At 38.1% G+C, this 17,174-nt stretch overlaps 1 protein-coding gene across 2 annotated transcripts in view; it reads right to left on the bottom strand.

Annotated features, from left to right (window-relative positions):
• SRGAP1 (SLIT-ROBO Rho GTPase activating protein 1) overlaps positions 1 to 17,174 on the bottom strand; it is a 271,830-nt gene that overhangs the window by 61,801 nt on the left and 192,855 nt on the right. For both annotated transcript variants that reach the window (XM_059080331.2, XM_059080329.2), the window contains exons 7-8: positions 14,377 to 14,598; positions 12,297 to 12,398 (exon numbers count right to left, since the gene is read on the bottom strand). In XM_059080331.2, the coding sequence (XP_058936314.1) occupies positions 12,297 to 12,398; positions 14,377 to 14,598 (324 nt within the window). The remainder of the gene's footprint in view (positions 1 to 12,296; positions 12,399 to 14,376; positions 14,599 to 17,174) is intronic.

The following is a 17,174-nucleotide window of genomic DNA, read 5'->3' as shown; positions in this document are numbered from 1 at the left end:
ATTGTTCTAATTTGTATTCCTACCAACACAGGAGAATTCCTATTACTCCACATCCACAACAATTGGTATTGTCAGTTTTAAAATTTTAAACCATTGGGAATTTCCTGGCAGTCCAGTGGTTAGGACTATGTGCTCTCATTGCCGAGGGCCCGGGTTTGATTCCTGGTCGGGGAACTGAGATCTTGCAAGCCGTGTGGCACGGCCAAAAAAGAAAAAAAAAAAAATCACCTAAAAATTTAAACCACTGTGTTGGGTGTGTAGTGGTATCTCATTGTGGTTTTAATATGTATTTCTCTGATGGTTGAGATTGAGCACATTATCATATGTTGAAGGCAATCTAGATTTTCTCTCTTTGAAACAGTCTGTTAAAACTCTTGCTCAGTCTTCTATTGGGTGATGAGCCTTTCTCTTTACAGATTTGTAATATGTATAAGAGTCTTTTGTTAGTTATATGGGTTGCAAATATATTTCCCCACTCTGAGCTCTGTTTTTTTACTCTTTCTATAGTGTCTAGATGAACAGTCTCTAATTTTAATGTATCAATTTACTAATCCTTGCCTTTATAATCAGTGCCTTTTGGGTCCTATTTAAGGAATATTTTCCTATCTCATGGTCATAAAGATACTGTTCTATGTTATCTTCTAGGAGCTTTTAAATTTATCTTCCACATTTATCTTCCACAATTAGGTTGTGTTCCACCTTTGCTTATCAAAGTCTATGTAAATCAATAGCTTTATCCTTTTCTCAGACAATGTACAGAGTTTAGAACACCTTAAAACCATTTACTTTCCCTGACTTACATGCCATTTTTATAATGTTTTATAATAGGATGTATTATATATGTAAATATTTGTATACATTTAAATATAAGACATTATTATGATAGTCAGTATTCATTTAGCTTTATCCATATATTTATTAAATTCTTTGATCTCTATACCTTATATTTTTAAGAACACCCTTTAGAAATTCTTTCTTTTAAAAATATAGTTGATTTATAATATGTTAGTTTCAGGTGTACAATAAAGTGATTCAGTTTTATATATATATACACACATATGTATACTTTTTCAGATTCTTTTCCATTATAGGTTATTTCAAGATATTGAATAGTTTCCTGTGCTATACAGTAAATCCTTGTTGTTTATTTTATATACAGTAGTGTGTATCTGTTAATCCCATACTCCTAATTTATTCCTCCCCTTCCCCTTTGGTAACTATATTTATTTTCTACATTGAAATTCTTTTTAGCATGAATCCTCTAGTGGTGAATTTTGCTTTTGTTGATTTAAAAATGTCTTCTATTTCACCTTCGTTTATGAAAGATATTTTTTCGGTTGGCAGTTATTTTCCTTCAGTACATTTAAAACATCACTGTACTTTCTTGTGGCTTCCATGTTCTTGTTGAATGAGAAGTTTACTATCAGTCTATCACACTTTGAATGAACCCTGCTTTCTTTCTCCAGCTGGTTTTAAAGTTTTCTACAGTTTCACTGTAATATATCTAGGTAAGGATTTTATTCTGCCTCAAATATTTTTGGACTTCTTGAATTATGTGATACTTTTCTTAAGCTCTGATAAAATTTCAGCCATTATCTTTACAAATATTGTCTCTACTTTCTTGTCTATCATTTTTTTCTGGGAGTTTAGTTAGTATGCTAAAAATCACTGTGTTCTCTGTATCTTACCTTTCTCTTCATATTTTCTATCCTTTTGTTTTTCCATGCTGCATTTTGATTACTTCCTTCAGATTTGTCTTCCGTTATTATAATTCACTCTTCAGCTGTGTCTAATCTGATGTTAAAACCATGCCTGATTTATTAATTTGGGTTACTGTATTTCTCAGCTCTAGAATTTCTGTGTGGTTCATTTTCAAATCTGTTATTTCACTGTTTATAGGTTATAACAGTGCCCTGCTGAAATCTACACTTGGCTTTTATCTTCTTGAACATAGTAAATAGCTCTTTTACAGTTTTTTTCTGGTAATCCCAATATTTAGTTCCTGTGGGTATATTTCTATTGTCTGTTATGTATTCTGGCTATCACTCATGTTGTCTTTTCTCCTTATGTACCTAGTTATCTTTGCTGGACAGTTTTTATAGAGTTATTTGACATCTAGGGTGAGGTTTTCATCCTGAGAGAATGTTTGCTTATTTTTCCAAGCCATTAGGGGCACTAATAGTTCAGAATCACTGGATTTTATTTCTGTTCAACATATTTGATGCTCTTCTTTTTGGGAACATATGGTTCCCTATGTCATGGGTTTCAGGCTTGGCCATGTACCTTGTCCTGGATAATGAAATGTGTGAGAATCAGCTGAGTGACTCAGTCCACCATTACAGGAAGTAGAAATATGTTCGATTGTTTTTTTTTAAAAAAACAACAAAATACTGTTTAGGGAAGAAACAATAGCAATCAGTGCTAGTTTAGAGGCTTAAAGAGGTCATGTGATGGAGTAAATTTTAAAAGGAGGCAAAAATTAAACAGATTTAGTCATTATTCCTGAGGATATGTAAAATGCAAAGGATAGACAATGGAAAAAAGCACATTAAAGATGATTTTAAAAATAACATTATAAGTACTTTAAGAAAGTCATGATTATATATCTATAGGCTGAATGAAAAGACTCACTATCCTGTAGGTGACATTAGTAAGACGGTAGAATTAGAGGTCCCCTATTCATACACTCCCTCAACAACAATTTGGCAGCCATCCATGGACAAAAGTGCATTTGTGGGGGCTTTGGGATCCAGATAGGAGCTTGTAAAACCTTGATGGAGCCCACAACTGCCAAGGACCAATTTGAGAAAGCTGGCCCATGCCCAGGTGGCAGGCTTGCCAACTTTGGTCCTGGCTACAGACCCAGAAATAGCCTGTCTGCTTGTAGACTCAGCTACAGTCCTGTTTGGCCTTGGGCCTGCCATCAGCACTATTTGCCAAGGGAACCAAGAGGAGTCACGCCTACCAATGTCCCAAGTAACAGGCCCACTGACCTTAGTCCTAGATTTGGACCCTGTAGTAGCCCATGATGCAGTTCCAGTCCCTCTCAGCCCTGGTCTGGGAGCAGTGCTATTGCTCAGGGACCTGTCCTTGCTCCCAGAGGCCGACCTGCCGACCTTGGTCCAACTGCAGATCTTGAAGTGGTCCTGTAACCTGGCTCCAGATGAGCCCTGCTGCAGTCCAGGGGGCAGTTCTGCTTGACCAGAAACCAGGCTGAAGACACGTCTATCTGTGCCCTGGGGGCAGGCCCACCAACCTCGGTCCAACTGTGGATAATGAAGTGGCCCTGTAACTTGGTTCTAATACCTCTTAGCAATGGCCTATGAGCAGTCGTACCCATCGGAGGGACCCAACAAGAGACAAGCCCATTTGTATTCCCAGAGTCAGGCCTGCCAAACTCTGTCCAGCTTTGGTTTTTGAAGCAGCCCTATAAGTTGGATCCAGTCCCTCTCGGTAGTAGTCCAAAAGCAGTCCTGACCACCCAGGGACCAGGAAGGAGACATGCCCATCTGTGCCCCCAGAGGCAGGCCTGCATAACTTGGTCCCGGCTACGGACCCTACTGCAGACCTGTGACTTAGATCTAGGTATGCTCAGCTGCAGTCCAGGGACAGTCCTGCCCACGAGGGACCTGTCCAGTGACTTGGCAGGTGCCACACCCACCCAAGTCCTTCGTAACAGGTTCACAGACTATGGCCCATACTGTGGACCCAGCAACAGTGAATGTGTTTTCTTGTCAATCGCTTTTCTTTTTTTTCAACTTCCTTCTCAGAAATAAGAGTCTCATGGTTAAATTTGGAGTTATCTGGAAGAATAAAGGATGTGACAGAAGCCACCAGATACAATGGCTGGGACTATGTATTATCCCATGGGACACTCCCAATGAAGAATAACACCAGCTTCTGACACACACACAAGCCATGTTAATAAGTCACAAGGGGGAACATAATGAAGCAAATATGAAACAGCTAATTTGAGGCTTGTAATGACTCCCCATTAGTAGCAAGGAAACACAGTTGGGTTTGGTAGAAGGAGAGTCCAAAAACATGATAAGGAATTATGAAAAACCCAAAGACCATGCTGTACTGGAGGAGTGTCCAGGTGGCCTGGACTCTGAGAGGAGATTTCTGCGGCCCTCTGTAGACTGCCTCTTTTGCCTTTCTTCTCCCAGGACATTACAATTATTAGAGAAAACAAGAAGTTTCCTTCTCCAAACACACTGATTTAGTTTTCTAGGGCTGCCATAACAAAGTGCCACATACTGTGTGGCTTAAACAACAGAAATTTATTGCCTCATAGTTTTGGAGGCTAGAAGTCTGAGATCAAGGTGTGGCCAGGGTTGGTGCCTTCTGAGGCCGTGATGGAAGGAGCTGTTCTAGCCCTGCCTCCTCGGCTTATAGACAGCCGGCATCTTCTCTCTCTGTCTCTTCATATTGTCTTCTGTGTTTCTGTGTTCAAATTTCCCCTTAACATAAGGACATCAGTCACACTGGTTAGGGCCCACCCTAATGACCTCACTTTAACTTGATTACCTCTGTAAAGACCCTATCTTCAAATAAGGTCACATTCTGAGGTACTGATGGTTAGGACTTCAACATATGAATTTTGGGGGAACAAAATTCAACCCCTAACACACACCACGTTATTTCATGGCACTGTGCCTTGTACCTGGTGCAGGTCTATTCATCCTTTAAGACTTATCATTCCATCTGTGAAGGTGAACCCTAGCCCTGTCCTCCCCTCCCCACTTAACTACTCCCTCCTTGCCACCACTGACCTTGTATGTATTTCAATTAGAGCACTGTATCCTTTCAGATGTATTAAAAATTAGCAGAAAGAGACCACACACATATAAACTGGATTAATACCATAGTTAATTAAGCAGGGGTACAGAAACTTATTGCCAGCATAGGCCATAAAAGGCAGTAGCAGCAGCAGAGCACTTCCCTTGCTCCTGGTACCTTAACAGAGGGGTACAGGTGCCAGTGACCCTGTCACTGCTGGGTAAAATGTTGCCAGATTTAGAAAAACAGTCCAATTTTTGCTGCTCTTCCCCCTGCTTTGGGGGAAGGGTCATGTCACCATTCCAAAGGAATTCACACTAGTAACCTACACACTTGCATTTAAGGTGATGTTTACAAATACCAGGCTCTCCTGACTCTGAACAAAATTCATTCTCAGCAATGATACAACTTAATCCAAAGAAGAGAACATCATCATTGCTTAGAGCTCTCTGAACAACATTTCTGCTTCAGTCATGTCTCAGAAAGCCTGTTTTCCTGCAGCCCACCTGGACTCTGACTTAATGACCCTTCTGGGTGGACCCTCTGCTAAGAGTGGTCTGAGGAGCATGATCCCAAATCCATTTCTCACCAGCACCTACACCACACTCTTTAGAGGGCCTCTGTTTTCCATCTCCAGCGGGAGCAACTTGAGGTCAGGGACAACTTATTAACTAGCACAGTGCATGGAATACAGCAGATTCTTAAGATAGCAGTGAAAATGAACTGAATGAATGGTGGAAGTTGGAGTCATCCTCCTTCCAAATTGATAAGATGCCAGAGAAATGCTCAGCACACACCAACAACGTGGGGTTTCCTTGCTGACACTCATCCTGAGCTCTGTCATTTTCTTCCAGATGCCCTATCCCATCAATCACTTTTAGACACTTTCTAGAAACTCTCCTCATTCTGCTTGGTATTCTTCTGGATCAAGCCCTCCCTTCAATGAGTTAAGCCTTATTTGAAACAAACAAACAAACAAACAAAATACACACACACACACAGCTTCTAAAAACAGGTGTTTCCAGTGAGAAACAGTTGATTCTGTTTTCAATTTTGGCCAAGATGATGCTATCATTTAAGGGATAAATGGCAGTTTTCTTTTGTTTGGGCTTTTACTATCAACCTCATCAGTAGAAGGTTTCAGACAAGTAAGAAACACTTAAGTTAAAATGAAGTTAAAACCACAGAAGTCATCATCAGACATAGCAATAATGATTAAGTGGTTATCAAGCTTCACTTCTTAAACCAATTGCCCCTAAGGGTTTGATCAATGATGTATATGACTTGAGACTCTTCTGTAGTCATCGATTGGTATTATGGGAAATTTGATGGGGGAAAATGTGATTTTTCTACCCTAAGTAGAAATGTAAGCAGATAGGCTAGGGGGTCCCTGGAGAAAGAGAACCAGGAATGGATGGCTTTCTTGACATAAGAGAAGCCATTTTAGCCTAAGCCATTTTGTGATCTAAGCCTGGCCACAATGCTTGCCCTTGAACAGGTCTCAGTAACCAAGGATCTCAAGGGAACAAAGGAATGCAGGAACAGAGAAAAGGCAGTCAAACAATAGGCAGTGATAAAGCAGAGTCCTAGTTCCTCCTCAAGGGATATAAATAACATATCTTTGAGTTCTGCAGGAACTAAGGCCCCTCCCTACCCAGGTGGAGGACGGAAAGAGGATGTTGACCCTCCTGACCTCAATCAACTAAACTTGGACTCTGTTGACTTTTGCCCCCAATTCTATGCTGAATTCTCCTCTGCTCAAACCTCTTCAGGAATATGCATATACCTTTAGCTTAAAACTTCCCCAATTCTTGCTGTTGGGGAGTCTCTGCTTTGGGAAAGATGCCCGGTATTCTCCTGACTTGCTGCAAGTAATAACAAATCCTTCCTTCTCCTGCGCTTTGGCTTGGTTGTGTCTTTTGGCTCCACTCCCACCAAGAGTTGAACCCAGTTTTGGGGTAACAGAAAGTATAACCAAGATATCTCTTACTTCCCTCAATTACCCATGCCATGAAAATTATCTCACATGTTTGCCTAAAATCTTGTTCATTATTGTTGAAAACATCCTGTGTAAGGATTATATTTGGGAATAGTCTGTGAAATACTCTCTAGTAAACTGTTGGTGAAAGAATTTAAGTGGTGCTAGGAAAATTTATATGTTCATTAAACATTGTTGCAAATTAATTGAGGAATTAATTAGAGACTACTCTCTTTTCTATTCCCTTCAGGGGGATAAATCTACTATAGCTTAAGAGAAATTAGTTGCTTTATGTGTGAGAAGGTTTTACTCATACCACAGAAGTGACATGCTTACGAAAGCTCTATTTTCTGGAGCAAATATTGGGACAAATGGTTTGAAAATGGGGCAAACTACTTAAAAATAAGGCTGTCCTAAAGAAAAGAAAGGCCTAATTGCTTTACTTATGCAATTCATTTTCCTTTTCTTTGGCTTTGATAAAGGTGAGACAGGAGGGTAGGGGGCAGGGCACAACCGTTAAAAGAATGACACAGCCATTGAGGATACGACAAAAACTGGTTAGAACCAACTAGGCCCAAGATGGCAGAAGACACAACTCCCAGTAGACCTTGAGCCTCATTAGACGCTCACTGTAATACACTAGCATATGCCAAACAACACACCCACAGGCGCCATGACACTCTTGAGGGCCACCATAAAAGGCCAAAAAGTGGAAGTGCGTGGTGGCCCAATTCCTGGGAATCCCTGCCCCTTCCCCCAAATAGAATATCCCTCCCATTTGTTAGCCTATGAAATTACCCAGCCCCCCAAAACTAATCACCCTGGGCTGCTTCTGAGACAACAGCATTCTGCCTATGGAATGTGTATCTCTCTAAATAAACTCTCTTTCACTTTACCTTGGCTCACTTTTGAATTCTTTCCTGTGTGAAGCCAAGGACCCTCACTTGGCAGCCCGTCCCAGGAACTCACCTGAAACCTGGGACATGACCATCCTCTTGCACCCCATTCTCCTGCAACAAAGGGAGGAATGAGGAACTCTAAGGAAAGGGAAATGTGATCTATGGGGAATTACTCTAGAGGCTAGCTTTGAAAGAAAGGAGACAAAGCAATGACCCCCTAAGCTGAAATCCCTATGACAAAGGTTAAAAGTAAATTTTTTCCTTCCATTCCCTTTCCTTTCCTTCCTTCTTTCTTTCTTTTCCCTTGCAGTTTTATTAAGATATAATTGACAGGGCAATAATAAAGTCTACAGCATACTGATTTGACTTAACATACATCACGAAATGATGACCACAATAAGTTTAGTGAACATCCATCATCTCACCGATACAAAATAAAAAATGTAAAAAGGATTTACTCTCAACAAATTTTACACATAACACACAGCAATGTTAATTATATTAACCATGTTGCACATTACATCCCTAGTAATAATTTATCTTATAACTGGAAGTTTGTATCTTTTGATGACCTTCATCCAACTCCCCCTCTCCCCCCCGCTTTTTCTATAAATTTGGTCTGTTTTTTAAGTATAATTGACCTACAGCACCATGTTAGTTCCTGGCGTACAGCATAGTAATTTGAAATTTCTATACATTAGAAAATGATCACCATCTTAAGTCTAGTTACCATCTGTCACATATCACAAAGATATCACATGGTTATTGACTATATTCCTCATTCTGTACATTAACCTTTGACTCATTTATTTTGTAACTGGAAGTCTGTACCTCTTAATCTCCCTATTTCACTTGAACAGTAAACTTTCAGAAAGTGGACATGGCTGTGTAACATTAGGTTGGAAAGACTTTGGAAACTGTGTATAGTGAGAAAGGTATACATGATCATTTAGATTTAGGTTGCTTTCAAAGTGTTGCCTTTAAAAATAATGTTTATTAATGTTTCACTTCAAAGTTTTAATAAAAAGTTATACTTTTAAGTAAAAAAAAAAAAACAATTAGGGAATAGAGTTGTGCGGGCAGCAGTCCCTGCTCTAATTCTATGGGCATAATACACAGCGAAACTAATAATATATATTTGTGGACTGGCTGACTGGAAGTTGGAATCATAAGGCTAAGGTATCACCAATGCAAGTTCACAGCATAATGAAACTGAAAGCTCATTTGAAAAGGTTTAACAGGCAAATGTAAAGTTTTTTACATTTGAACTTCACAGTTCATTTACTGTGAAGTGACAGTAAATGTTACAATCCATTATGAATCTGCATCAACCAGAAATTTTATCAAACCCTTCTCAAGCCTTTACTTCCAACTTTTACTACTTACGAGTATACTCAGGCCATTTTACAAAAGCATACTGCTCTCTTCTCTTTGTTTTAAGGCAAGTGCTGCAAAATCAACTATCTTCCAGGGCCAAGTAAGTAATGAAAATAGGCAAGTGGGCTGAGTGGGGCGTATGGCAAATAAGAAGCATGTGCTCTGCGTCTAAGGGTAGTATGTACTCCTCAGCTCAAGCCAGTTATCGTCCTATAGAAATGCAGGTCTAGTATGAGAAGATCTAATTATTTTGAAGCTGAAAATCCACATTTTAATGCAAAACTTCCAATTTTTAAATGACAATAACAATTTAAAAAAATCAAGCACTGTAGAGCAAACAAAATTTGTCCATGGCCAGACACGGTCTGTGGGCTCTTAGCATGGAAACTCCCTTCTTAGAAGGCCTCCTACAGTTTCAAGGGGTGTCCATTATTTATAGTTGTGTAAGATTTAGTGAAAGTTCATGTTCTATTTAGCTGCCCTATCTATGCTTTTGTAAACTTGGATGAAATTCTCCCTCAACTTTGATCTTTTCACTGGGCAGTCATAATTATTTTTAGTTAATTAAATAAACTCTTTCCAATAAATTTTGGACTTTATGAGTATGTGTGTGTATACACACACACACACACACACATATACACATAAGTTTGTGCAGAGGCAGAGAATTACATAGAATTATGCATGTTTTTCTTTACTTGTATATTTTGCTTTGACACCAAGGTGTCAATTTTCTGTCCTCTTATCAGTGGAAGATCAGAGGCAAATTCCTTATTCATGGTGGAGAAAAGTGCTACACAGGGGCTCCAAATCAGCAGTGATTGCTATGTTGTTCCCAAGTTAGGTCTCTTATTTTTCACATTGTATAAACGACTTGTTATAGACTGCTTCTCCACTAGACACATGCTAACTGTAACTTATTCATCTCTGTACTTTCCACACCTAGAAAAATATATGGAATGTAGAAGTCACTCGATAAATATTTATTTTACTGAAATGAACTAACCCACAGCATCAAAACTCCTTAAGTTTGTTCTCAATGCCTCTCGTCACACGATTTCAGCTTCACCTTCAGCTCATCCCCAAGGAGAACCTGGGTGATAACCAAACTGCTCTATTCTCCAACCTTGAAATATATTAAAACCTCTTTCCCTCTTTCTATACCTATGAAGTCTACTGGTTGCCACAAATCCAATTTAAATCTTACTTTCCTTGCGAATCCCATTCTACTACAGTGAATCTGTTCCATAACCAAGAATCATAAACCACTTGTCATGCTCAGAAGAAACATCAGGACAATCCAATTCATTTGTTTCTACAGTAAATTTTGAAAAATTAGCCCTCAGAAAGCAGTGTCTGCCCCTACCAGTTTATAAAGATAGTGTGCTTCTCCACGTTATGCCCAAAGAGGAAAACTAGGGTTACAAACTCTACAAACTGGCTGCAGAGGCCAGACAGGTTACATAAATGGACTAGTCCAATGTAAGAAAATCAGGAGCTGAATGACTATGGCAAAGTGGAATTCGAGTACCCCAGCCTTTCCCTTCACGAGGCAACACAGGGGCCAGAGTTCCCACACTTTCCTGTTTTTAACAGGCCCAAATTGTGTGAGCCAAACCAAACAGGTCTGTGGGCTGCCAGTCTTGACCTTGTGTATAATACACTATTTTCCTAGAGTATAGAGACTGTTTCCAAATAAAACCGCAGAGCATATGCATGAAAAAAAAATTGGAAGTCACTAGGCATACAAACCCTAGGTCTAATAGGATCCAGTAAACTGCATTAAGTGAGTATTTTGTGATGCCTTGCTAAAACCCTAAGCTCTAAAAACATCTCAAAGAGAGCAACAGCTTTCCTTTGGAAAGTTTCATTAGTGGGACTTTACACAGAGACTGAAATCTTAATCACATTGGTTGCATCTTATATACACATGTTTGGGGTGGTTTGGTTCTTCCAGAAAGACCAGAAACCAGAAAGGCTGCAATGGGTTTTCACCAAACTATACTGGTCTAGAAACATGACACTCTTTCTTAACAGAAACAAACACACATTCACATAATTCAAAACATCTCAGTGGAATCAGAATAAAAGAAGGTACTTAAGGGAATTTTGACTATTTATTTTATCAAGGGCTAATTGTTTTTTTCCCTTCTGTCCCACACTTCTTCTTTTGGAAATTGTTTGTCTCTAGAAATACGTTATTTCTGCTGAGGCTGTCAATCAAACGGTTCTATGAATGGGCACAGAATCTAATCTGGCCAATGAAAAAAATCCTATTTCCTGGCTGTAATAGTTGGTCCAAAAGTATGCATGACTTAAGTCAGGCCAATGAAAGATCTTATTTCAGAGATAAGGATGTTGGGAAGAGGTGAGACGGTAAACTGTAGGGACCATGTAGTCCTGGATCTCCCAATACAGAACATGGGGAGAGACTTCCTACCAACACACATGAAGATACCACTTCAAAGTGATGAAAAGAGATTCCTGATAACTATCATCTGGACACAGATCCAATCACCACTGAGGCTACTGCAAACACTGACCAATACCTAAACTTTGTGACTTGACTAAGTGTGATTTGGGTTCCTGTAAATTACATTTGAGTGCCTTGACTAACACAAGAAACATTTGTGGTTCCTATTTTTATTTAAGTAGAACATGGACCCAATAAATCAATTTCAGAAACAGGCAGCTGAATTGTATGACTGCTTTCTGGCTCAAAATATATTTATAATTCACATTTTATGTTCTATCCATTTAAATCCAGTAATGTCAGCAAATAAACAGTTTTATATTCCCATTCAAGTACTATGATTTTTGTACTCATAATTATATCAGTAATGCCATATTCAGTACCAAAAATCTAGAAACTACAAAAAAGCATAAAAAAGGACTAATTTCAAAAGTTAGGATTAAATTAACATGTCAGACATTTCTTTCCACACATTCATGTAGATTCTTGAACACATATGTTGAATTTGATAATTTATTGGGAACTACTTTCAGTATTTAAGAATTTAAGAATAAAAGGTGTGTTTACATGTGTATGCAGTGAATCCCTGGTAAAGTATTCATTTATGGTAGAATATAGAACCTTTGCATTTATCTTCTATAAGGAGTACTTTAGGAACTCTGATTTAGCTGAAAATGCAGGATGAAGAGATTGCAGTTACAATGTTAAATTCCCTTAGGTCGTGTGAAACTGTCTTCCAGTTTACATTAGAATTCATTTTGCTTGTGAGGGCAGAAAGCGTGCTCACCTCCTCGTTCTCAATCTTGAGCGTGGCCAGTCGGGACTGCAGCTGCTGGTACCTGAGCATAAGCTCTGCCTGGACCGGCTGCTGCGCACTGACCTGACACACCTGATGGGGAATCAGAAACCACAGTTACAACAGGGAGCGGTTCAGCCAGCCTCCAGGTGCACAGTTCTCCCATTTAAAGGCTGCAGGAATCAGGCGGATCCCCTCAAGATTCCAATTACATATTTTACTTTTAACAGCTACCTCAAAACTTCAATCTTAAATATGAACTTGTTATGTAAGTGGCAAGAGCAGAATGCAGCTGCTTGGCCTGGATATGGCTGGGAAGAAAGCAGCGGTAGGAAGCATCCCTCTAAGAATGTGGCGGTTGCTGGAGATGGAGCTCTGATGCTGCCGTCTACCTGTGGAATAGGTATTGCGCCGAGTGTGACGGATGATCCAAGTGTACGGTCATGCAGGCCAAAGTAGGGCAGGCAGCAGAGCCTGCTGGTTATAGTCAGCTGGGTGATGACAGTAAGTTACTAAACCTCAGTTTCCTTATCTGTAAAATGGGGATAGTAAGAGTACCTATGCCATAGGGCTGTGGTGGGCATGAAATGGGATGATGTACATAAAGCACTTAGAACACTGCCTGGCACACAGTGAAAACTCAGAAAAAGTGAATAACTGTTTTCTGTATCTTTCAACCATGGCTTGTCTTGCCAATTTTCAGCCAAATCATGTGATTCACCATGAAACTGAGGAAGCCACTTGTCTTAGGCTTTGGTAGAAAGATATTTTGGCCATGATCTCAGTTATGGATAAGGTCAAAATTAGAGCCTTTTAATTATATTAAAATCAGACTAAAAATGAACAATTTCTTTTCATCTTTCTCATCACAGAAATGGTCTCAGCAATTGAGAGTTTCCTTTTATGGAGTCTCCAAGACATCATAGAGATTATTGCTTCCTGGCAGAACTGGCCATAAAAAAGGACAAGAGACTTACTATATTAAAATAATAATAGTTTAAAAAAAGTAACAACTTTTAACCCAACTGAAATCACTTGTTTGTGACATTTTATCATTCTGTGTTTAACACATCCATCCATAACTGAAAGATTAAAACCATTTGGTTTTAGAAACATAACTCTGGGTGGGATAAGCCACTCGCCTGTCAAATTCATGTGCTATTGGCATAAAGATTGCTTACCATTTTTAATCAAGTAATTCACTCTATCAAATCAAGCAAAAGTAAAATTAGGCTAGAAATATATCAGGTACATACATATACATCTTATAAGTCTTAACATTAGGTATTTCAGAAAAAATACAACATTAAAGAAGAAATCTGCCATGGAAATTATAAATACATCTATTTTTAAAAACATACTGTCACCACAATAAGCTAAAATTGAGTTTTTAATCTATGAGTACTGTTTTGCATAGCCGGGACACCAAATGCTATAGAGCATACTCCATTATTGGTTCTTCTTGTTTCCCCCTGTTCACAGACAATAAGTATACTACTGTAGCTCATAAATGGTTTAAATGGAAATTTTCCCTTGCATAAAATAGGATAGAAAGCTAAACTCATATAAAGAACCTAAGATATCATATATCCTTTCTAATGCTCGTTTTACCAGTTTGGAGATAACCTGAGTCTTAAAAAAATGTTTTGTATATTTTTTCCTCTCTTCCATTTTCCTGCCATTTATAATTATTTTTCTTTACAGAGATCTTTAAATCAGGATTATAAGAAGTCTTCAGACAGATTCTATTGGGCCAACAAAATGCTTTGTTTTGAACTTAAATATGAATGTCTTGAGATGGAGAAAGAATTCTTTAAGTATCCTGCAACAGTTTAGTGCTTACACCCAGGTGAGTTTGCACCTCTATTTCTTTGGCCTCTGGAGGCATTAGAGTGTTTGACCATTGCATTAAAAGGTGGTAGTGGCTGATTGTTGAGTATTATGCTAAGATCCCATGCAAAGGCAGCCATGAGAAGACAACAGGGAATTTTTACAGCTGCTGGGTACAGTAGGGGAAGAGTAATATAAGTTAAGAGACAATTCATTAGTTTTAAAATAATCAATTACTGACCTCATCACCCATGTGAGACTGAAACTCAAACTTCATTGGTGGACAGAACGCAGCAGGGTACATCTCCATGAATCTCTGCTTATCACTCCTGGGCTCCAAATTGTCAACTGCATTCTCAATAATGTCTAAGCCTTCGTGTCTGGAGGTTTCAAGGTTATACTCCGCAGAGAGATATGTTCTCAGGGCTCTGTTTAGACTTGCATGGTAGCCAAGATCACAGCACTTAAAAAGTAAAAGAACACCACATATAAAAATTAACTCAAAATGGATCACAACTTAAATGTGACAGCTAGAACAATAAAATTCTTAGGAGCAAACCTTCATTACCTTGCATTAGGCATTGGTTTTTTGGATATAGTATCAAAAGCACAGGCAACAAAAGAAAAAATAAATTGGGTTTAATCGAATTTGAAGACTTTTGTGCTTCAAAGGGCACTATCAAGTAAAAAGATAACCCACATCATGTGAAAAATATTTTGCAAATCATGTTATCTGATAAGGAATTTGTATCTAGAATATATAAAGAACTCTGGCAACTCAATAATAAATAGACATATAGCCCAATTTAAAAAATGGGCAATGGATCTGCTAGGTATTTCTTAAAAAATACATATACAAATTGTCAATAAGCATATGAAAAGATGCTCAACATCATTTGTCATCAGGGAAATGCAAATCAAAACCACAATGTGATACCACTAGGATGGCTAAAATAAAAAAGGTAATAACAAGGATTGGGGAGGATGTGGAGAACCTGGAACCCTCATACACTGTAGATGGGAATGTAAAATGTTGCAGTCACTTTGGAAAAGAGTCTGGCAGTTTGTCAAAAGGTTAAACATATGACTTGGCAATTCCATTCCTAGGAATATATAAAAAAGAGATAAAACTTGTACATGAATGTTTCTAGCAGTATTATTAATAGCTGAAAAGCGGAAACTAAGTATCCATCAATAAATGAATAAACATTTTCAGCCATAAAAAGGAATGAAGTACTGATACATGCTACAACATGGGTCAGCCACACATTGTATGACTCCATTTATATGAATATCCAGAATAGGCAAATTTATAGAGACAGAAGGTATATTAGTGGTTGCCTAGGGCTGGGGGATGAAGGAATTAGGAAGTAATGGCTAAGGGGAGCAGGATTTTTCAGAGTAATGAAAATGTTCTAAAATTGATTGTGGCAAAATATACACAACACTGTGGATATAATAAAAGCCAACTGTGGATTTTTAATGGGTTAAATGTATGGTATGTGAATAATATCTCAATAAAGCTATTAAAAATAAAAGAAGCAAAATCAAATACAGAAAATAAATAATGAAAAAATAGCTTTCAAGTTTGTTCATGCATACTGAGATTGATACAATGATCTACTGAAATCCTTCTAGGATGCAAACATACTAACTGTAATATTGTGATGTTTGTATAATTTGCTGAAGATAACAATAATCTGTACTCTTTCAGAAATAGGAAAAACAGGTTTGAATCTGCCAAAATAGCCCAGGAATGCCTTCTTTCTTATCTCTAGAATAAAATTTTTCAATAAGAAATGACTGCCGAAGTCCTTTTATCAGAGATAGAATTTTGTTTAGTATTCCTAGGAATACAAGGGCTTTGGGCTTCAATCTTCACTATCTTTAATTTGTATTTATTTATTCATATTGCATTTTAAGAGAATATAATTTTTAAAACAGTATAACTCTGGATACTAGTCAGTTATAAATTACTGACAGAATTTTAAATTTGTACATAAAAGCAATGTAAATCTCTTAAAGAGCAAACAAGTGGTTTTAAAGGTACAAAATAAGGTCATCCCTATATTGTTCTAATGAAGTTCAATCAATTCAATTTGATTCAATTCAACTCAGCTCACTAATTGGCCATCTATAGATGCCTGGGCATTTGCTAGGCTACAGGAATATGAAAACTGGAACACAGTAAACTATAATCTCCATTCTCAAGGAATTCAAGTATAAGTTGTTCATCAGTTTGCTACTAAAAGAGTAGTAGAAGGGTGCAAAGGATACAACTTGTCTTATGTTTTATGAAGGTACAGATTTAATCACTGACCTGTCCTTAGAAATGCCAACGCATTTAATTCCACCCTCACCCTCCAATTTCATAATGCTTAAATTTGGGATTTTTACATAAACATATTATAAAATCTTGGTTTTCAAAGTGTGGTCTGTGGACCAGCAGCAAATGCAGACTCTTGGGACCCACCCCTGACCCACTGAATTAGAATCTGAAGTTAAAAAAGAAATATGCACATTGATTCATATACACACTAAAGTTTGAGAAGCACTGCACTAAAACAATCAAGTACAAGGGTCTTGAACCCTGTCCTTTAGGGGTGCCATTTCTCCAAATAGGCCAGAGAATCAACTTGATTAAAGATTACTTGATTTAAAAAAGCAGACAGTAGCTACCACATCACAATTACAAATATAAGCAAAACATAGTTACGAGATGCAGCAATCAGTCTCTGCATTAATACATTTCCAGTGGAATCAGCTGCACTCAAATACAGAGACTCATTTTCAGTTAATTAAAAAATTCTAGCCTCAGATGAGCAAACTCCTCTTTTATTCCTCTTACTCCTCAAAATCCATAATGGTTCTGTGTAACAACTTTATACACCTCAGAGGGACTGAAAAATTATTCTTTCAATAACACCTCATCTTATGAAAACATAAATTTGTGAAGGAAATGGCCTCATTTCTTTGAGATGTACCAGTGCTTCAAAACACCCTAGTATTCTGAAAGAAGGCGGATTCAACTTGAATATA

This window comes from Kogia breviceps, chromosome 12 (genome assembly GCF_026419965.1).
Source record: "Kogia breviceps isolate mKogBre1 chromosome 12, mKogBre1 haplotype 1, whole genome shotgun sequence".
Lineage (NCBI taxonomy): Eukaryota > Metazoa > Chordata > Mammalia > Artiodactyla > Physeteridae > Kogia > Kogia breviceps.
This window is presented reverse-complemented; position numbering and strand designations above follow the sequence as displayed.